This window comes from Hyperolius riggenbachi, chromosome 1 (genome assembly GCF_040937935.1).
Source record: "Hyperolius riggenbachi isolate aHypRig1 chromosome 1, aHypRig1.pri, whole genome shotgun sequence".
Classification (NCBI taxonomy): domain Eukaryota; kingdom Metazoa; phylum Chordata; class Amphibia; order Anura; family Hyperoliidae; genus Hyperolius; species Hyperolius riggenbachi.
In genome coordinates this window covers 258,989,299-259,009,734 of record NC_090646.1, presented here as the reverse complement: position 1 = coordinate 259,009,734, position 20,436 = coordinate 258,989,299, and the positions used below count along the sequence as shown (strand labels likewise).

The 20,436-nt window shown below is 44.7% G+C and overlaps 1 protein-coding gene across 9 annotated transcripts in view; it reads right to left on the bottom strand.

Moving 5' to 3' along the window:
* The window catches only part of SLC4A4 (solute carrier family 4 member 4), a 403,790-nt gene that overhangs the window by 16,603 nt on the left and 366,751 nt on the right, over positions 1 to 20,436 (bottom strand). For 6 of the 9 annotated variants that reach the window (XM_068233367.1, XM_068233376.1, XM_068233372.1 and 3 more), the window contains 2 exons: positions 19,725 to 19,898; positions 17,065 to 17,226 (listed from right to left, as the gene is read on the bottom strand). In XM_068233367.1, coding sequence (XP_068089468.1) covers positions 17,065 to 17,226; positions 19,725 to 19,898 — 336 coding nt within the window. Of the gene's footprint in view, positions 1 to 3,377; positions 3,475 to 17,064; positions 17,227 to 19,724; positions 19,899 to 20,436 lie in introns of all 9 variants that reach the window. The other 3 variants (XM_068233358.1, XM_068233388.1, XM_068233361.1) reach the window with 2 other exon arrangements.

The following is a 20,436-nucleotide window of genomic DNA, read 5'->3' as shown; positions in this document are numbered from 1 at the left end:
CTGAGTTTCCTCCTAAGTGATATTTTCCCACCTTGCCAGTAAAATGCCTTTTAAAGAGAACCCGAAGTGGGTATTTAAAATCTTAAGAGAACACAGAGGCATATTCTGTGCGCTATGACATGCCTCTGTGTCTCTGTATTGCTGCCTCAAAGTCCCTTGCCCCCCCCCCCCCGGTCTGCTGTGTCCCCCTGTAAAAAGCGCTAGCGACAATCTCCTTGTCGCTAGCCTTGTATTTACCTCCTTCCTGTCATTCTATCTGGGCTCACCCGCCTCTGTCCCTGCCGCTGCCCACCTCCGTGAGCTTCCTCAAAATGGAAGCTAAGCCGCGACCTTAGAGATACTTCCTGGGTCGCGGCTTAGCTTCCGATTGGAGGAAGCTCACGGAGGCGGGCAGCGGCGGGGACAGAGGCGGATGAGCCCAAACAGAATGACAGGAAGGAGGTAAATACAAGGCTAGCGACAAGGAGATTGTCGCTAGCCTAGCGCTTTTTACAGGGGGACACAGCAGACCGGGGGGGGGGGGGGGGGCAGGGGACTTTGAGGCAGCAATACAGAGACACAGAGGCATGTCATAGAGCACAGGATATGCCTCTGTATTCTCTTAACATTTTAAATACCCATCTCGGGTTCTCTTTAAGCCACCAACAAGCGAGAAGATAGTTCAAATCATTTTAACAATACTTTTCACCTACCTTTTGTTACTTTTTTATTTGCAGAAAGCTGAAAAGTTTGTTTAAACAGAAGATGAGAAACTATGTACAAGGAGACAACTAATGTAAAAAAATGAATTTAATAAGCACCAACGTCTTTTCTATGTTGGGTGTTTCATAACATACTGAACGGGATAATATGCTACGAAATTAAATTAACATAATAATGGCATATAATTAATATTTCATTACATCCATAGTAGTATTACATTAAACCAAAATAACTAAAAAAAACAGGCATTAACCTTAATAATTAGGCACATCTGACATACACAGTGATTGTGAAAGCTTGTGGCTTCTTGTCCTCTACTTCTTTGACTATAAAACTTAAACAGAAAGCACTATAGAATGGATGAGTTTAATTCTATAAGCAGAGTCATTGCATTTTCACACTGCTTCCTGCTAAAATGAATAGCAATAGCGTAAATGAGACGTTTAACCTGGTTATGGTAGGCCAATTATTTTTTTGCCTACTGTTAAATTCTTTCAATACACATAAGCTCATAGCACAGCTAATACTTTAATCCCATCATAGATCTGATCCTAATATCCTTATAATAATTAAGGAAACCACTAGCTTTCAAAAATGTACAGAATGCTGTGCATTTAACATGCAAAATCACAGGAAAACAACATATCACCAGTATATACACATGCACAATACGGTATATTGGTATGATTAAGATGTATGACATGACGGCAAATAAAGAAAGCTTTTAGGACAACACAGGTGACGTAACAAAATCAACCGTTGATGAGAGTTTTATTGATGGAGGATAATGGATAATTGAGATCTGCACCCCAGTGACAATGATTAGAGAGTCAAGATGTTAATGATTTTAACCACTTCACCACTGAGGGGTTTTACCCCCTGACCACCAGAGCAATTTTCACCTTTCAGCGCTCCTTCCATTCATTCGTCTATAACTTTATTATTACTTATCGCAATGAAATGAACTATATCTTGTTTTTTTCGCCACCAATTAGGCTTTCTTTAGGTGGGACATTATGCCAAGAATTATTTTTTTCTAAATGTGTTTTAATGGGAAAATAGGAAAAATGTGGGGAAAAAAAAATTATTTTTCAGTTTTCGGCCATTATAGTTTTTAAATAATGCATGCTACTGTAATTAAAACCCATGAAATTTATGTGCCCTTTTGTCCCGGTTATAAAACCGTTTAAATTATGTCCCTATCACAATGTTTGGCGCCAATATTTCATTTGGAAATAAAGGTGCATTTTTTTCAGTTTTGCGTCCATCCCTAATTACAAGCCCATAGTTTATAAAGTAACAGTGTTTATACCCTCTTGACTTAAATATTTAAAAAGTTCAGTCCCTAAGGTAACTAATTATGTATTTTTTTTAATTGTAAATTTTTGATTTTTTTTTTAATTACAAAAAAAAAAAAAAATGGGGAGTGTGGGAGGTAATGAGTTAATTTTGTGTGTAAAAGTCATTTATTTGTATGTGAAAAATGTGTAGGGTGTAGTTTACTATTTGGCCACAAGATGGCCACAGTAACTTTTTGCTTTATTGCGACCTCCAAGCCTCCTTCCGGAAGCTTGGAGGAAGAATAAGGAGGCTGGACACGTGAGTTTCTTCTCACAATGATCGCGCTGCCCATAGGAGAGCAGCGGGTCATTGTGGGGCTTAGATCAACGAACGGGAATGGATTTTCCCGTTCATTGATCTCCGGGCGAGCGGGCGGCGGCGGTTTTACTAGCGGCGGGCGGCGTGTTTACGAGCGGGAGCGCGGACAGCGTCGGGAACGCGGAAAGTACGTGTTTCTCCGTCCCTGGTTTTTAAAGGATGGAAAAAGGGGCGGAGAAATACGTACGCGCGGGGGTAAAGTGGTTAAATAATCCAGTTTAGACATAAAGTAGCTACAAAGAAATGAAGCAGTAGCAGGAAGAATGGATTAAAACATTAAAGAAAATCAGGGAAAACAGAATAGCAAGAGTACTACATACTATTTAAATGCTCAGGAGAAATATTGCCATTTACACAGATGTAAACTGGCAAAATGGTTGTCATGGTATGTTTAGTAAGGTATGTGTGCCTCCACTGCAGCTATACCTGGGCAGTAGTTGTAATTAAAGATAATAATAATTATTATATGGTGTTATATTGTATGTTAGCAAAATAATTATTACACCTATGAAAGTGCTATGGCATGAAGCATGCATTGGTGTTCCATTGCTCTTGGACCAGGATATATAGGTTCATAATATAATATAGCAAACTGTAGCTTTTGGGCTTTAAAAAATACTTTTTTATTATATAAGATGAATATTACCAAGGAAAATATTTGCAATTTGTTTGACTTGAAAGTCTAAACCATTTTTTTTATTAGTAAGTGTTCAGAAGACACATCTTAGTGGCCAAAGCCTGTGATTTTTTATATTACTTCTGAGGTTAGTTTGCTTCACCTGCAAACATGTACAACTATGCATCCCCTGTCTTTCTTGTTTAGAGGACAACTGCATACAAATAATGGAATTATATGGATGGTATGTATGAGAGTAAGGACACACTCAAAGATGAAGGAGACTGTAGGTCAATCTGAAAGCATGAGGAGGAGTTAGTGAAGAAGTGGTTAGTATATAACTAGGCAGGATGAGAGACTGGCTGTTTGGTGACAGGCGGCATGCATGAGATCTACTCACTCTCACCAGGTTTGCTATCAGATAAGAACGGTTCCTGTTCCATGATGTCCATTGGGATTTTTATAGAGGGAACTTTTTCTGAATAAGGGATGTCAGACTGTGAAAGAAATGTGTACAAGTTCTCAGAACATATTTCCAGGACCGTGCTGCCAGGGCATCAGAACCACATAGCAAAAGACACTTCTTCTAAAAACACTGAAGTTATGTCATTATATAAGGCAAGTTTACAACACTGTCACATCAGATCATGTATAAACGAACTGGGTCTCCTAGTGGCACTACAGCTGAAAGGGAAGGGTCTCATTGCGTGCGACCCACACCCTCCAAGAGACCTCCACAGCTGTGTATGGGCCTTACACTTGAAAGCTTAACCTTAAAATCCTACAATCACCTATAGAAAGTTGAACACAGGCCTCATTTGCCAATATCAAAATGTATACTTTATTGTGAATAGAGCAATCAAGGAGTGTGAAAAGTTTCCACTACATATAAAACCATTAAAAACTTTAAGAGCACCAGAGATTGCACAGCATACCCTCAACTCAGTATCCACTCCATACACACAACTATGCCATTCATTCCACAGGAAGCCACGCATGCATTGATGGACTTCTAAGCAATTGCACATGCTGACCAGTGATACTATTAGCTTTGGAAAAAAACAAGCTTGAAAAATCCAATGGGGGAACGCACTGTCTCCAAGTTGAGGGTTGCTGGTTACTGATATCTGCAGTCCTTGGCTAGTAATAGCACTGATATGCGCAGAGGATATAATCCAGTTTTTACCACAGCCAGATTCAACTCTCGTGCACTCAGCACAGCGGCCCCAGTAGTAAGCTTAGATAAGTAGCAGCTAGTACTTCCAGCATAGCATTAGATAAGCATGGCATGCATAGACAGCATCAGACAGTCTGTTCCACAGGGGAACCCTGGTTAGATAAGCATAGCATGCATAGACAGCGTCAGGAAGTCCATTTGGCAGAGGAACCATGCTTGGGGGGTCACCGTGTTTCTATTATGTTAGTTCCCCGAAGGTATACAATACCTCTCTTCCCAGGCTGTCCACACCGCAGCGTTGTCCTGTAGATGGTGACAGTTTGTGGTAACTCGTATGGTAGATCTACCCGCACGCACTTATGCATCAGCGCACTAGCGGGGATCACACTCGGAGCAGCGTGGAAGTCGAGATGATGGGTGAGGCCGGCCTCATGTAGCTCCTCCCACCTGGAGGTGGGAAGAGAGGTATTGTATACCTTCGGGGAACTAACATAATAGAAACACGGTGACCCCCCAAGCATGGTTCCTCTGCCAAATGGACTTCCTGACGCTGTCTATGCATGCCATGCTTATCTAATGCTATGCTGGAAGTACTAGCTGCTGCTTATCTAAGCTTACTACTGGGGCCGCTGTGCTGAGTGCACGAGAGTTGAATCTGGCTGTGGTAAAAACTGGATTATATCCTCTGCGCATATCAGTGCTATTACTAGCCAAGGACTGCAGATATCAGTAACCAGCAATCCTCAACTTGGAGACAGTGCGTTCCCCCATTGGATTTTTCAAGCTTGTTTTTTTCCAAAGCTAATAGTATCACTGGTCAGCACGTGCAATTGCTTAGAAGTCCATCAATGCATGCGTGGCTTCCTGTGGAAAGAATGGCATAGTTGTGTGTATGGAGTGGATACTGAGTTGAGGGTATGCTGTGCAATCTCTGGTGCTCTTAAAGTTTTTAATGGTTTTATATGTTGTCACGGAACAGCCGTGAGAAACGAGAACGCAATCGGTTTATTGCGCCGATTGCCCGTGAGTGTAGTCAGGCCAGCGATTTAGAGACTGACATTCCTGGTTTTTTAAATAGGCAGTTTTTTTCCCCCTGTTAGCAGCTGGCAGGAAGACTGGCCCTGTGACTGCTGATTAAGCCAGAGGTGTAAACTCAAAGTTTGTCTAAGCTGATCTCACATTCAGATGTTAATTGAAGGAGCCAACAGGGCCTTTCATAGAGGAAGATCCCAAGAAGCCGACACAGCTGGACTCCAGTCAGCCTGGCTCCAGCCTTAGCAGGAAGAAATGAATGTACTATATAATCTTTTGCCCATTTACAGAATACAATAAATAGGGTGGTTATGAGAGCGGTATCATTGGATCCGTAGGGTCATGCTGGATCTCTTGATACCAGTCGAGAGGGGCCCGGGGCCCCTACAACCCAGGTATGAATCTACCCAGGACCCTGATCTGCTGCACTAGCCATGTCGGATATCATATTAATCTGTATTTTCCACCAAGTATGAAGCTGTTACCCCCCTAAATATAACGTGTATGGTTCAGGAGTTACAGCATTTCATACGTTTAGCCCTAAAATCTCTCAGAGGGAATGGACTGGCATTGGTTGGTGACTCAGAGGGGCCGGCATTGCCACACCCCCAAACCAGCTTCATCAAAAGCACCTGGCCAGCAGGTGGGCTGCGAGTCCTCCCATTCCACCCATCTGAGAACATCCTGCTGCCAGCCAGAGGACATAGGGCTGGTGGCCATTTTGCTGACCCATCTGAAACAAAGGACACATGTGCTAGCGGCCATCTTGATTGGCATCTTCTGTAACCTGGAACAAAGAATTCTGCTGAACTTTGATTGAAACCAAGAGCTTTAAGAACTTGAAACCGTTTTGCTTGAACTTTCTGATTTTCCCACAAAAGGACATATTTCCACAAACCATAAGTATTTTCTCCCTTTTTATTTCATACTGGCTATTACTGTCTTAATAATTGTGATTTTAATAATTGTCTGTATATATTAATTATTTATATTGCGTGAATAAACGACTTTCTCCAAGTCATTCACTGTCCGCTACCCTGCTTATCAGCACACACAGAACTGATCCCGGGTCTCTGAAGATACGCTACTGTTTGTTTGTTGTTGGCTAGACAGAATATCGTGTGTTTAACCGTTTTATTCACAGGATTAGTCAGTCAGTGGGCTCCTCGGTCCCATGGTAACCGCGGTGGTGGCAGTATACCCTGAATCGTGTATGAGTTGTAATTACCCGTATCTCACAGGCGCCCTCGTGGTTTGTCTGCGGCTAATTCTTAGCGGTTCCTGCGCATTGACTGCGACCAGAGTTCGCACGATCTGTGCGCTGGCACCGCTTAGAAGGCCAATTGCGGTCAGCCACTAGGGCATCTGTGACAGTGGTGGCAGCGGTGGGATCCGTGTTGTGCTGAAAGTAGCGCTATCAAGAAACGAACTAATTCGTTGGTGTAGCTGGAAGGCAATATATTATTATATATACAGAGAGACTGTGTAGCCAGTACCCTCCCCAAAAGTTTTATTTTATTTGGCGTGGAAATGTCCGGGAACTACAAGAAAATGTGCCTGGCGGACCTGCAAAATCTTTGCCAAGAGAGAGGCATTGATGTCGGCCGCAAGAAACAAGGGGACCTGGTAACGGAATTGTTTCAATGGGATACCCAGCAACTGCGGGAGCCGGGAGTGTCCGCTGAAGTGGATACCAGCCCATCTGACAATTGAGGGGAACCAGAGACTGAGACTCCTGACCGTACAGAGGTTGTGCATCCTGAGGGCCCTGCATCAACAGTTACGCAGGAGAATGTCAGTGTGGACCCCAATCCCAGAGTTTCTGAAGGTACTCGCCTGGAACCGGCCAGTACTGGACTGTCCGTTTGTACTGACCCGGTAATGCAGCAGGCATTACGAAAGCTGATGGAGACTGACCTGGAAAAGTACATGCAGTACATGGAAGCCCGTGAGGAGCGGGAACGCCAATCTGCAGAACGCAAAGCTGCTGCTGCTGAACGCCACGCGGAGAGGGATGCCACTGAGCGAGAACGGGAGCGCCAACGACAGCATGAGCTAAACATGGCAAAAGTGCAACAGGCCAGCCGGAGTTCACCGCCCAGCCTCCCTGCTGAAGGAGCTGCACCACCCGTAAGTGCAAAATTTAAATTTGCTAATATTGAAAAAGACACAGACATTGACTTGTTTTTGCGGTCTTTTGAAAAAGCATGCCGTCAGTATCGTCTGTCCCAAGACCAGTGGGCCAGACATCTGACACCTTTGCTGCGCTACAAAGCGATTGATGCCTTCGCAGAATTGCCTGCGGAGAAAGATAATGATTATGCCGCTATAAAAGACGCTATCATTACTAAGTACCAGCTGACGCCAGAAGCCTATCGGAAAAAGTTCAGGGCCTGGCAGAAAAAGTCTTCTGATTTGTACCGAGATGTGGTCAGCAGCTTGCTCACCACACTCCGCCAGTGGACTCTAGGCCTCACCAAAGGGTCTTATGGCGTCCTGGAGGACTTGATAGTCCTCGAACAATTTCTGAACATTTGCCCTGCTGATGTACGACAGTTTGTGTTAGAACGCAGGCCGGCTTCAGCCACTGTCGCTGCAGACCTTGCTGAGACTTTTGCAACTACCCGGGTGGCTGATACCCGCAGAACTGTCCCATCCAGCTGGAGAGGAGGTCAGCCCAATACCTCGGCAGACTCTCCTGCCCCTGTGAGCCGTCAGCCACAGAGGCCACCCAGCACAGCTTCTGCACCCAGGGCTGCAGCCCCTAGAGAGGTCACCTGTCACTACTGCCGCCAGCCCGGACACATGAAATTCGACTGCCCGGAGCCGAGACAGACACCACCAGCACCTGGATCATCTGCATCACCTGTACCTCACCCACAGCAGAGGCAACCCGCCAGCGAACCACAGCCTGGATCATCAGATTTTGTCCTGTTTGCCCGCGGAAAGGAAATCCGCGACCGAACCGACCAGCAGCAACTTGTTAGAGTGAACGGCAAAGTTGTCACCGGATTTCGAGACACCGGAGCAGACATCACATTAGTTCACTCACACCTTGTGCCAAAGGAGAGCATCAGCTCCAGCCGATCCCTTGCCCTTACTGGAGTAGAGGGCACCCTTTTTCACATAGCCCACGCGAGAGTGAAGCTGGATTGGGGAGGAGGGGTCCAAGAAAGGGTTGTTGGGGTTATGAAGGATCTCCCAGTCCCTGTGTTGCTAGGGACTGATTTGGGCAAGCTTGTGTCCTACTATGAACCTGCCACGACCGCCTTGTCACTCACGGAAGGAGACGGACTCTCCACCCACCACCAGGTACTTTATACACTTGGGGGAGCACCAGGGGAGGTGGGTTCAATGTGCCCAGTTCAAGGGTACCCGGTTCAACAGTGCCTGCTTCAAAGGCACCTGAGTTTGATGTACAGACTGTCTGTTGTGATGATGCTGTAACTGTACCTGAGTTTACTGTACAACCTGTCTGTAATGAAAAAATGTCTGTACCTGTCAATGTCATTACTGCATGCAATGATGATTTGAGTAATGTCCGTCTGTGCCATTCTGACAGTGTACCTGTGCTAGCAGTACCGCGCAGCTGCACTGCTCAGAACCCGAGCTCAGAACAGGTGGAGGGGGTTCCGGCCTCCTCCCCCTCCTCTGACCGCAGGGATGAGACCTTTCAGCCGCTGGCCTCGTGTGACATGAGCCAGTTGGCTGAAACTGACAGCGCCGTATTCTCAGCCGCACTACAAAGTGGCCCAAGCCTGGAGGTGCTCAAGCAGCAAGCCGCTGAGCCCCTCGCAGACGGGGCCGCTTTCAAGGTGTACTGGGAAGGTGGGAGACTGTACAGTGAGTCTGTACAGCCCCCTACAGGTAGATCCCACGCGAATACCAAATGGCTTGTGGTCCCGAGTGCATTCAGGGGACATGTGCTGAAATCCGCACATGGTAATCCTCTGACAGGGCACTCGGGTGTCCGCACGACACTTGCCGGTATTCGGAAACAGTTTTATTGGCCCCGGATGAACAGGGATGTAGCGAACTACTGCAGGGCATGTGCCGTCTGTCAGGAGCTGGGAAGGTCCAGGGATTCCCGCGGGGTTCCCTTAGGTCCACAGCCACTTAGCAGGGGAACCCTGCGTGGGCTGGCTGTTGACCTAACCAACCCACTGCCCGTTGTCAGCAGTCCCGGCAGACACCACGTCCGACTGCATTGGCGCAAACGCCCTGTCCAGAACGGTCCATGTCGGGTCAACCCTGAGGGTAGCAGACCGCGACCGGTCCAGGGGAACGGAGCCAATAGGCTTTCCCACCGCACCGGCAACCCGAGACCCGTCAGCCAGGTTGGCCGACACCGGAACGCCGATGGGCTGTCCCGGTGTCAGGGGGAACTAGACCCAACAGCGCCAATGGCTGCTACGGCGGATGTCTTGCTGACAACCCCCAACTCAGCGTCAGGAAGGGGAGGTGTCACGGAACAGCCGTGAGAAACGAGAACGCAATCGGTTTATTGCGCCGATTGCCCGTGACTGTAGTCAGGCCAGCGATTTAGAGACTGACATTCCTGGTTTTTTAAATAGGCAGTTTTTTTTCCCCTGTTAGCAGCTGGCAGGAAGACTGGCCCTGTGACTGCTGATTAAGCCAGAGGTGTAAACTCAAAGTTTGTCTAAGCTGATCTCACATTCAGATGTTAATTGAAGGAGCCAACAGGGCCTTTCATAGAGGAAGATCCCAAGAAGCCGACACAGCTGGACTCCAGTCAGCCTGGCTCCAGCCTTAGCAGGAAGAAATGAATGTACTATATAATCTTTTGCCCATTTACAGAATACAATAAATAGGGTGGTTATGAGAGCGGTATCATTGGATCCGTAGGGTCATGCTGGATCTCTTGATACCAGTCGAGAGGGGCCCGGGGCCCCTACAACCCAGGTATGAATCTACCCAGTACCCTGATCTGCTGCACTAGCCATGTCGGATATCATATTAATCTGTATTTTCCACCAAGTATGAAGCTGTTACCCCCCTAAATATAACGTGTATGGTTCAGGAGTTACAGCATTTCATAAGTTTAGCCCTTAAATCTCTCAGAGGGAATGGACTGGCATTGGTTGGTGACTCAGAGGGGCCGGCATTGCCACACCCCCAAACCAGCTTCATCAAAAGCACCTGGCCAGCAGGTGGGCTGCGAGTCCTCCCATTCCACCCATCTGAGAACATCCTGCTGCCAGCCAGAGGACATAGGGCTGGTGGCCATTTTGCTGACCCATCTGAAACAAAGGACACATGTGCTAGCGGCCATCTTGATTGGCATCTTCTGTAACCTGGAACAAAGAATTCTGCTGAACTTTGATTGAAACCAAGAGCTTTAAGAACTTGAAACCGTTTTGCTTGAACTTTCTGATTTTCCCACAAAAGGACATATTTCCACAAACCATAAGTATTTTCTCCCTTTTTATTTCATACTGGCTATTACTGTCTTAATAATTGTGATTTTAATAATTGTCTGTATATATTAATTATTTATATTGCGTGAATAAACGACTTTCTCCAAGTCATTCACTGTCCGCTACCCTGCTTATCAGCACACACAGAACTGATCCTGGGTCTCTGAAGATACGCTACTGTTTGTTTGTTGTTGGCTAGACAGAATATCGTGTGTTTAACCGTTTTATTCACAGGATTAGTCAGTCAGTGGGCTCCTCAGTCCCATGGTAACCGCGGTGGTGGCAGTATACCCTGAATCGTGTGTGAGTTGTAATTACCCGTATCTCACAGGCGCCCTCGTGGTTTGTCTGTGGCTAATTCTTCTTTCTGCGCATTGACTGCGACCAGAGTTCGCACGATCTGTGCGCTGGCACCGCTTAGAAGGCCAATTGCGGTCAGCCACTAGGGCTCCTGTGACATATGTAGTGGAAACTTTTCACACTCCTTGATTGCTCTATTCACAATAAAGTATAAATTTTGATATTGGCAAATGAGGCCTGTGTTCAACTTTCTATAGGTGGTTGTAGGACATCAGATCATGTATGCAGGCGGTCTATCCAACGAATGGCCATAGTTGGCAATCCAGAGCAGATAACATATTAACATAAATGTGATAGAAATATGATATAATAATATCATAATATTTTCTGCACTCTTGACTTGAAATGAATAGCCCGTAGCTTCACTGACTGCATGCTTTTTGCAGGTTTGTTACTTAGTCTATTAAACTAAAACATCAGCATAACAGCCAGGCAACTGGCATTCTTAAGAATAAGATCAGCAATGATTAACTTTATAATCTCTCGGAATACAGCTGCTTCGAGTATATAAACAAAGTGGAATTCCAGTAATTTGCAACACTCCACCACCGTTATCCCCGACTATGCAACATCTCAAATATTAAAGAACTGTATGATACAAATAAGGGCAAATACCCATTTAGTCACATACTGCAGCAAGTGGTGTGGCTTCCTTGTTCAGCTCATGGCAGTTCAGATGATACTTAAATATTAGTCAAAGGGAAGAACAAAGCCTCCACCTTCCCATAGGCAAGGTGAAAGGATCCTGCCGCCAGTGTAGAAGATAAGGAAACAAATCTCAGCAAGTTTCATGTGACTACAGGCTCCCAGACATACAAAAATGTATTTCTTACTAGTTTAACTAGTTTAGCCATCTGCCCCAGAGCATTCTGGGAGACCAGATGCTGTTTCTGCTCACTTCACAACAAGCAAACATCCCAGAAGGATGCACCTTGCCAGCAGCAAAGAAGCCACGATCTGTGATAAATTTAACAGCGTAAATCACGGTGAGAAAACACTTTACAATGGGCAAACATTATGTAGGTAAGCTATAAATGAATACTGTATCTTATAAGCAATTGTATGCATCCAGATATGTTCAGTAACGTTTCCCTTTAAGTAATATTCAAGTTAAAAATCCAGGTTAGTATGATTAACATTCTAACTGATGTTTTGCATGGGGAAAAAATCATAAGAGAAACTTCAGACTGTGTCTTGAAATTGACTTGAGAGTTACTTGACCTGGAAGGCACATGTACAGGGTCAACAGATAAATATTTAACAGTTTGAAATAAAATGTATAATTCTGCAACTCTGAAGGCCAAATACACATTACGTCTTCAGGCAGCGGTGGATGACCTTGACACTTACCACAGTTCATGCTACATTTCCAGTTTATAAACTGCAAGGAAACCCTGTCAAGTGTTACGTTACTACAGAAACAAGCAAAACACAACAATACAGCCAGCATGTACACAACCTTCCTATCTCATCTTATCCAGACCTTTCTATCAGGAACACTGTTTTCTACTTGGTTCTCTCACGAACAGCATATTAAATCATATCATAAAAAGTCCATAAAACTGCCTTGTTCAATAACAGTTTTTACATAGTAGCTTAATTTAAAACTAACCTGTCCCCCACCAAAACAAACAAGTCTGAACTGCGTGGAATATGCTTACTACATACTATTATTGATATCAGCAACCAGTCCCCAGTCATTTGCGATGAGTAATCCGTTGATCATGTAAATGTCTGAAAATAGCTATTTAAAATGCAACCAAACTGACAGGGATATGGAGGCTGAAATATTTATTTCCTTTTATACGATGCAAATTGCCTAGCAATGAGGTCATATGCAGAATAATAATTAAAAGAAGCCTGAAGAATATCTCTGGATTCTACTTACTTTGGGCCTCCTCCAGCCTCCCATAGTCTGCCTGGTCCATCGGGTTCCAACTGCTGCTGTGAAGCCATGAGCGATCCTAGCTGTGTGCACCATCCGACCGCACTACCCTTGGCAGGAGAGCTCTTCACAAGTGCAGTTACAGTCTTTGTGACCTGCAGTGTGCAGATTGCTCCCAGCCACAGGAGTGCTATGGGGCGTGGGGGGAGCGCGTGGCCAGAACTGCACATGGGCAGTGGCCCGCCACTGGGCCAGTCGGGGAATATATCAGGCCAGACTGTTGGAGAGTGGAGGGGACCAGATGGACTACAGGGGGCTGAAGGAAGCCCCAGGTAAGTATAAATCCTGTGGTGTCCGTCATCTGAGGTACACTTTAATAAAACAACAGGAGCTTCACTATATACAATGTGTGAATAAGCACAGGTTCACTTTGCTGCACTTCTCTCATAACTTATGCTATGCATTCACGTCATGTGAACAGTTTGGCTTCAAAGAGCACTTAGTGGAGATTCACTTTAACATTACCTACAGAATTACAGTGTTTGATATCATTGTGTTATAAAATATAGCACAACACAAAATCTATTCTTTCTAACACATTAGGACCATCAAGCAGACATTTAGCTTTCCAAAGTACATGGCAAATGAGTAGCGAAAGGATATTATTTTGCCAGGAAAGCTTTCAAGTGACCAGCATTACGCATCAGGAGAGCTCTTTAATGGACTGCTGACTGCCCAGAATGAAAATGATTTAAGCAAGCATCTGGGATTACCAGGACTTTCATAACTTCTCTGCCTATTGACATTCCATTAAATATGATCTTATTGTCACTGAAAAAAATGAATGTGCCTGCTGCAAAATTGATTACATTTAAGATCATAAAAGTATGTATAAATCTCAAAAAAAAGAAGCTATGCCACATCCATTAAGTTAGATTATCCCATTTAATACTTTCATTAGCAAGCTAGAGTTCATTACGTAGATGCAAACATTAAGATTAGTTCTCATGTCCGACTGTGGACAGACACACACACACACACACACAAAGCTTAAATGTTAAGCCAGGATTAAAATATAAGACATCAAAATGCTATTTCAAAGCTCGTAATAATCCAAAGATTTGACATTGTCACTTTGGATTTTAGAGGGGGTAATATAGGTATTGTAATGGACTACAGCAGAACATTCTAACATCCTGACAGGGTGAAATAAAGGTGAACTCTTATAGCTATTCTGTGTGCTCACATGCAATACCCACTGCTTATTAGAGGATTAGATCTGCAATTGACTACTTCTACAGCAGAAAGTACAGGTAAATGGTACAGAAGTAATGCATTGAAATTACTGTAACCTTCATAAGTAAACTGTAATATTAATGGATTAGTATGCTTACAATATAATCAGTGCAGTTTCTAGGCTAAAATGCACCCAGGGCGAGAGTGAAAAAAAATTGCGCCCCCCCCCCATCTAGGTTAGATAGGTAGGTGCCTCAGTAAATGTTAGATTAGGTAGGTGCCCCCTAGTATAGGCTAGATTAGACAGGTGCCCCCCAGAATAGGTTAGATTAGGTAGCTGCCCCCCAGTATAGGTTAGATAAGGTAGCTGCCCCCCCAGTATAGGTTAGGTAGGTGCCCCCCAGTATAGGTTAGATAGGTAGCTGCCCCCCAGTATAGGTTAGATTAGGTAGCTGCCCCCCAGTGTAGGTTAGATAGGTAGCTGCCCCCCCAGTGTTGGTTATATTAGGTAGCTGCCCCCCAGTGTAGGTTAGATAGGTAGCTGCTCCCCAGTGTAGGTTAGATAGGTAGCTGCCCCCCAGCGTAGGTTAGATTAGGTAGGTGCCCCCCAGTGTAGGTTAGATAGGTAGCTGCCCCCCAGCATAGGTTAGATTAGGTAGCTGCCCCCAGTATAGGTTAGATAGGTAGCTGCCCCCCAGCGTAGGTTAGATTAGGTAGCTGCCCCCAGTATAGGTTAGATAGGTAGCTGCCCCCCAGTGTAGGTTAGATTAGGTAGGTGCCCCCCAGTGTAGGTTAGATAGGTAGGTGCCCCCCAGCGTAGGTTAGATTAGCAGCTGCCCCCCAGCGTAGGTTAGATTAGGTAGGTGCCCCCAGAATAGGTTAGATAGGTAGATGCCCCCAATAATGGAGGGGGGAGCCGCAGGGAGGGCAGCCCGACCTCTCCCTCCCTCTCCTCTCCCGGGCGCCCTCCGTGCTCCCCCCTCAGATGCAGAGTCCGTGAGCAGCAGGGAAGCGCTGTTTACAACTCACCGGCTGCCTGGCTCCAAGCGCTGCTCTCTCGCCGCTGGTCTCCTCTCTCTGTATACATACTGATACACGCTGCTTCCGGCTACAGGAAACAGCGTGTATCAGTACGTATACAGAGAGAGAGAGGAGACCAGCGGCGAGAGAGCAGCGCTTGGAGCCAGGCAGCCGGTGAGTTGTAAACAGCGCTTCCCTGCTGCTCACGGACTCTGCATCTGAGGGGGGAGCACGGAGGGCGCCCGGGAGAGGAGAGGGAGGGAGAGGTCGGGCTGCCCTCCCCGCGGCTCCGGCTCCCCCTCCATTATAGCGCCCCCCTCCCAACAGCGCCCCGGGCGGCGGCACGCTCCGCACGGGGCAAGAAACGGGGCTGAATATAATCAACCCAGCCTGTACCCAAAGCAATTATATTCCATTACTGATTTTTCTCCCTAAACAGATCTGAGAACCCTTGGCTGCCTACTGTTTACAATATAATTGTCTGGTCTACCATCTGATCTGATATCTTCCTCTGCTGCACCCTGCAAACCTCACAGTGCTACTCATGGCTGATTCTGACAGGATTACTCACATATCTGTGATCTGCACATCAGGTCTAAGGAGCAGTAATTTAGGCACAGCTAGGACTGGTATAGAGAACAAAAAGAAGAGAAGAGGCCTGATGTATAGATTACAGATATGTGATCAGTCCTGCAAACAAACAGTGACGACTACCAGTAGGAGGTTTACAGGGAGAGGTAAAAGAAGCTGTCAGCCAGCATGCAAGTTCACAGCAATGTTACTACTCATGTGCTAGTCATTTGCCATGTACTTTGGAAAGCTGAATAAACAAAGTCTGCTCTTAATTGTTTGTAAACAAAAGGGGGTTCTCATATTTCGTCAAGGAAGCAAACCCAGAGATAGAATATAACTGTATTATTACAGTATTGATCAGGTGGATATTTTGCATACTAGTGTTATAATTACTTTTATGTTAACTTAAATCTAATCTAGGGGCTCTGCAGCCCTCGTTTAGCGGCAGGGATGCGGCGGATTACTTGGGAGCACGGAAGCGAACTATAAGTAAGCTTTTGCCGGCAAGGGCCACAAAATATTGTATCGAGGGCCGCAAATGGCCCGCGGGCCCCGAGTTTGAGACCCCTGATCTACATCAATATACAGTACATCTGTGTAGAACGGACTTCATTCAAATATTTGCATTTCTTTTAAAAGTTACTTTTTTTCTTTTAGCTACTTTTTCAATGAAACATAAAGTACACTTCATAACAGAAGTATGGAGTACGCTGCTGTTAACCTTCTTAAAATTCGGTGTTTTGTGACTAATGCTGACACTCTGCCCACAACACATGCTAAATCTTCTCCTAGAGCCAGTATGCAGATCAAAAAATCAGAATACATTTTTTTTTAATAATAATATGTATATAGTAATCAGGGTCTTTGATGATCAAATGTTGTTGGTTTCTGCTGGAACAATCTCCTAAGGGCAATTTAAAGGACACCTGAATTGAGAGGGATATGGAGGCTGCCATATTTATCTATTTTAAACAGTGCCAGTTACGTGGCATTCCTGCTAATCTCTTTGGCTGCAGCAGTGTCTGTATTACACCTGAAACAAGCATGCAGCTAATACAGTCAGACTTCAGTCAAAAACAGTCTGATCTGCATGGTTGTTCACAGTCTATAGCCAAAAGGTATTAGAGGCAGATAAACAGCAGGACTGCTAGGCAAATGGTACTGTTTAAAAGGAAATAAATATGGCAGCTTTTATGCCTGCCGGGCGGGAGCGCAGGCGCGTGGTTGCGCACGCATGCACAAGGCGACAGACCTAAAACCGTTTTTTAAATGGGCTTAGGTCACTAGTAAAGTATAAAAGTAAAATGAACAATTGGAAAACAGATCAATAATACTGCTTGCATGTCAATAGCAGTTTATAGCTTACATCCTCATTGTCACTGTCCACACTTCCTTTCTTCTTCTTCTTTTTCTTTTCATCTTCTTTTTTCTTCTTGTCTTTCTCAGGGATGACATCATCAAGGAAACTGAGGTCATGCTGGGAAAAGAGGTAGTCCATGGCCTTCCGTACAGCTACAAGGGCAAGGATCTGCAAGAGAAACATTCATTCATATTATTCTGCTTTCTGAAGACAAATACCTTCTAGGAAAAATGTCCATTCACTGTGACCTCCATAGGGATTTATAATGTGACCTAGGATGAGTGAAAATACCCTTAAGGCTCTCTGACAAAATCAACTGAATCCTTACATACTGTAATTGCAGTGAGGTACCTACCACAAGGCTACAGGTGCTAACACCACCACGTGTAGCCATGGCTAGGGGTGTCACTGTGGTGCTCAGCCACTGTGTTCTTCCACCTGGCACCTTTTCTCATAGTTCGGGCAACATTTTGGAAAATAGCAGCAGGCAGTGCATGAGACTGTACTACTTCCTGCACCAGATGGAGCAACCTCCCCCTTCCTGTCCTATCGGCAATGTGTTTCCTTTCTCTCTACACACAGCCTGTAGTGAGTAAATGTGCAGAGCAGCAGGGTGAGAAGAGAGAATGCTTGCTGTGCTGCAGCTGGGACATTAGCAGAGAGAGGTAGCAGGATCTGTTTAGTGCTTTAGAAGTTGCCTGTCATTAGTATCCATGTGCACTGGCTGCTGTAATACCAGAGTATCCTGGTCTATTGATTATTAACCCTGATCAGAGTAATCAATAATGTAGGGCAGTCTACTGTTGCAAAAGCCAGTGATACAGGTGCTTACAGCCGACTACTGTAGTGAGCGGAGGAGCAAGCTACTGGCAATTTAGATTAGCTTGATTGCAGGTACTCTTATCTCTTTTCCCAACTCTCCTTCCCACCCTGTTGTCTCCCCCCATGGCCCTTTCCTCTTTCCAGATTTCAGTGGCTTCTTTCAACAGCATGTCCCTGCCAAACAGCACTGGTGATGTCTGCAATCCTGATATAAGTCCTTCCTGCCATTTCTCCTCTCCCACCAGGCTCTCTGTTTTGTGCCTCTACCTCTTTATCACCCCCCCCTCCTATGTGTCCCCCTTTTTCATATGTCCCCCTTTTCTGACTGTCCTCAAAGTAGCTCACAATCTAATTGTACCATAGTCATAGTCTAATGACCTACCATATTAATATTGTGTATTTATATAGCGCTGACAATTTCTTCAGCACTGTATAGAGTACAGAGTTTCATAATGGTTAGCTCCGTCCACATCCTAACAACTCCTATTCCTCCAAAATTGCCCAAAATTTGCAGCAACATGCTTGGCGTCCCAACCAGTCAACCCTCACATCAAAAAAATTGGTTGTTTTGGAGGGGTTGTCTGTAAAAAATCAGCACCGGATGTCAAATTCCCTAGGTACGCCACTGCATAATGCAAATGGTCAGCCAGAGTTTATGGCCGGCAATGAGGTAGATGTAGTGTTTTAAGGACTGCAGGCTGTTGGTGGTGAGAAGCTGGCATGGATCAAGATTTAATACCTCAAGTGACAATTTGGGGCCTAGGGCCTGCTGGTATAGGGAAGGCGGGGGGGCATGTGGTGTGATATGTGATATCATCTTGTTGTGTTGTCCCTCTGTAAATATAGCCACAATGGCCATGATTCACAAAGCTTGTTCACCCGCTTTCCTCTGTTTTCACCTTTTGTATGTTACATTTTTAAGCTCACAAAGAGTAAAAATATAATATAATTAAGGTAAGAAAAGTAATATTGAAAAGAAGTTACTTTAGGAAAAACTTACTTTGAGTGATTATTTGGCTTGTTCCATAGCTTGTTTAACAGAGGTTCTAGTATAGAGTAAAATGAATTAAAAACTGTTTAAAAAGGGAGGTAGGGGTGGACCTACCTCCCCAGAAGACTAACCACTCGGTTTTAACAGTAAAATTCAATTTATTCATAGCTCCAAATTTGCAACGCATTTCACGGTTCCAAGCCGCTTCCTCAGGCTATAAAAGGAGCACTGAGGTTTGGTAGTGACAAGTATGAGCGCCTCCAGAACTTCTTATTTTTGTGGTTTTGATTACAGAGTGTAAAATCCTCTGCTATAACTTCAGCAGCAACTCAGATAATCGGGCATACTTTTTACCGCCAATTACATTTTAATGCTGCTTGCACATTGAACGGGATATGAACTAATCAATCATTCAAAGCAGTGAAACTACTTGGACTGAGGATTCAGTAAAACTTTTCTATTACCTTCTACATACACACAAAAGACACCAGCATGTCACACAAAGCATAAGGGCTGCTATTTAAAAAGGCATGAAGGCCTTGCCATGCAGATACCAGTCTGTACTTTGTTCTGCATCAAAGAGGTCTTTCAAGACAGGTGACAAAACAAATAGCTACTAGGCCAGTGCTGACTGCACCAGGGTCGTATCCAACAAAAACATAGTGCACATGAGGGTTCATGTGGATGTAATAGGAATTAAAACATAGAAAACCAGGGAGTGTTAATTACTAATAGATCAGCTGGAGCAAACCAGGCAGAATGCCCATAGAACAGTTTTCCTTCCCCTTAATGTCTTTTTTTAACACACCGCTGGCTTTGAAGCTTTGACTTTACATCTTACAAAAGAACTCACCATTACTGGGAATATAATAGCAGCCACTGTAGATTTTAGGATCCAGAGCAGGGCCAGGCATACGATCTGAATAAAAGTGAAAAGGTGCACTCTGCGCAGAGGAACATGGCGGAGATAAATGAAGTCCGGCTGATGCTTGGCTGGCATCAAAAGCAGCTTCAGGCGGTCCATGAACTGAAGTAATGAACAAAAAGATGGAGAGAAGATTACAGAAGAAATAACCCTGTGGGCTAGAGATGGAAGAGTGAACAGTACACTGGAGTTTTGTTAGTTTCTGATGACATTTTCTGCTCCTAGTGAAAATGTTATGCAGTTCTCCCAACATATTTATTTAATGGGCACAGCAAGAACCAGCATCAGCATTACTTGCCATCTTTCTGCCATGCTTACAGAAATATATTTTCTTTTTTATAAGTTATGCATACAGACCATCTCACCTCTATTCAAAATGTATGTTGTTACAGATAAATAAATGAACACAGGTTTTCAAGGTCTCTGTAGAGGATTAGGTTTAACTTGCTGTCTTTCTAAATCTTTAAGAGTAACATTGTAATTCATTTTGCAACTTTACTTGCATGAGCCTTAAAATGGCAAATGAAAACCTTTCTATTAAAAACTTCCTTCTTCTCTCTTGTTTTGAAATCTTTGCTGTCTGTGACTCTGTTGGAGTGATTTTTCCTCACTTGCTAGTTGAGTGACAGGTGAGACAGGA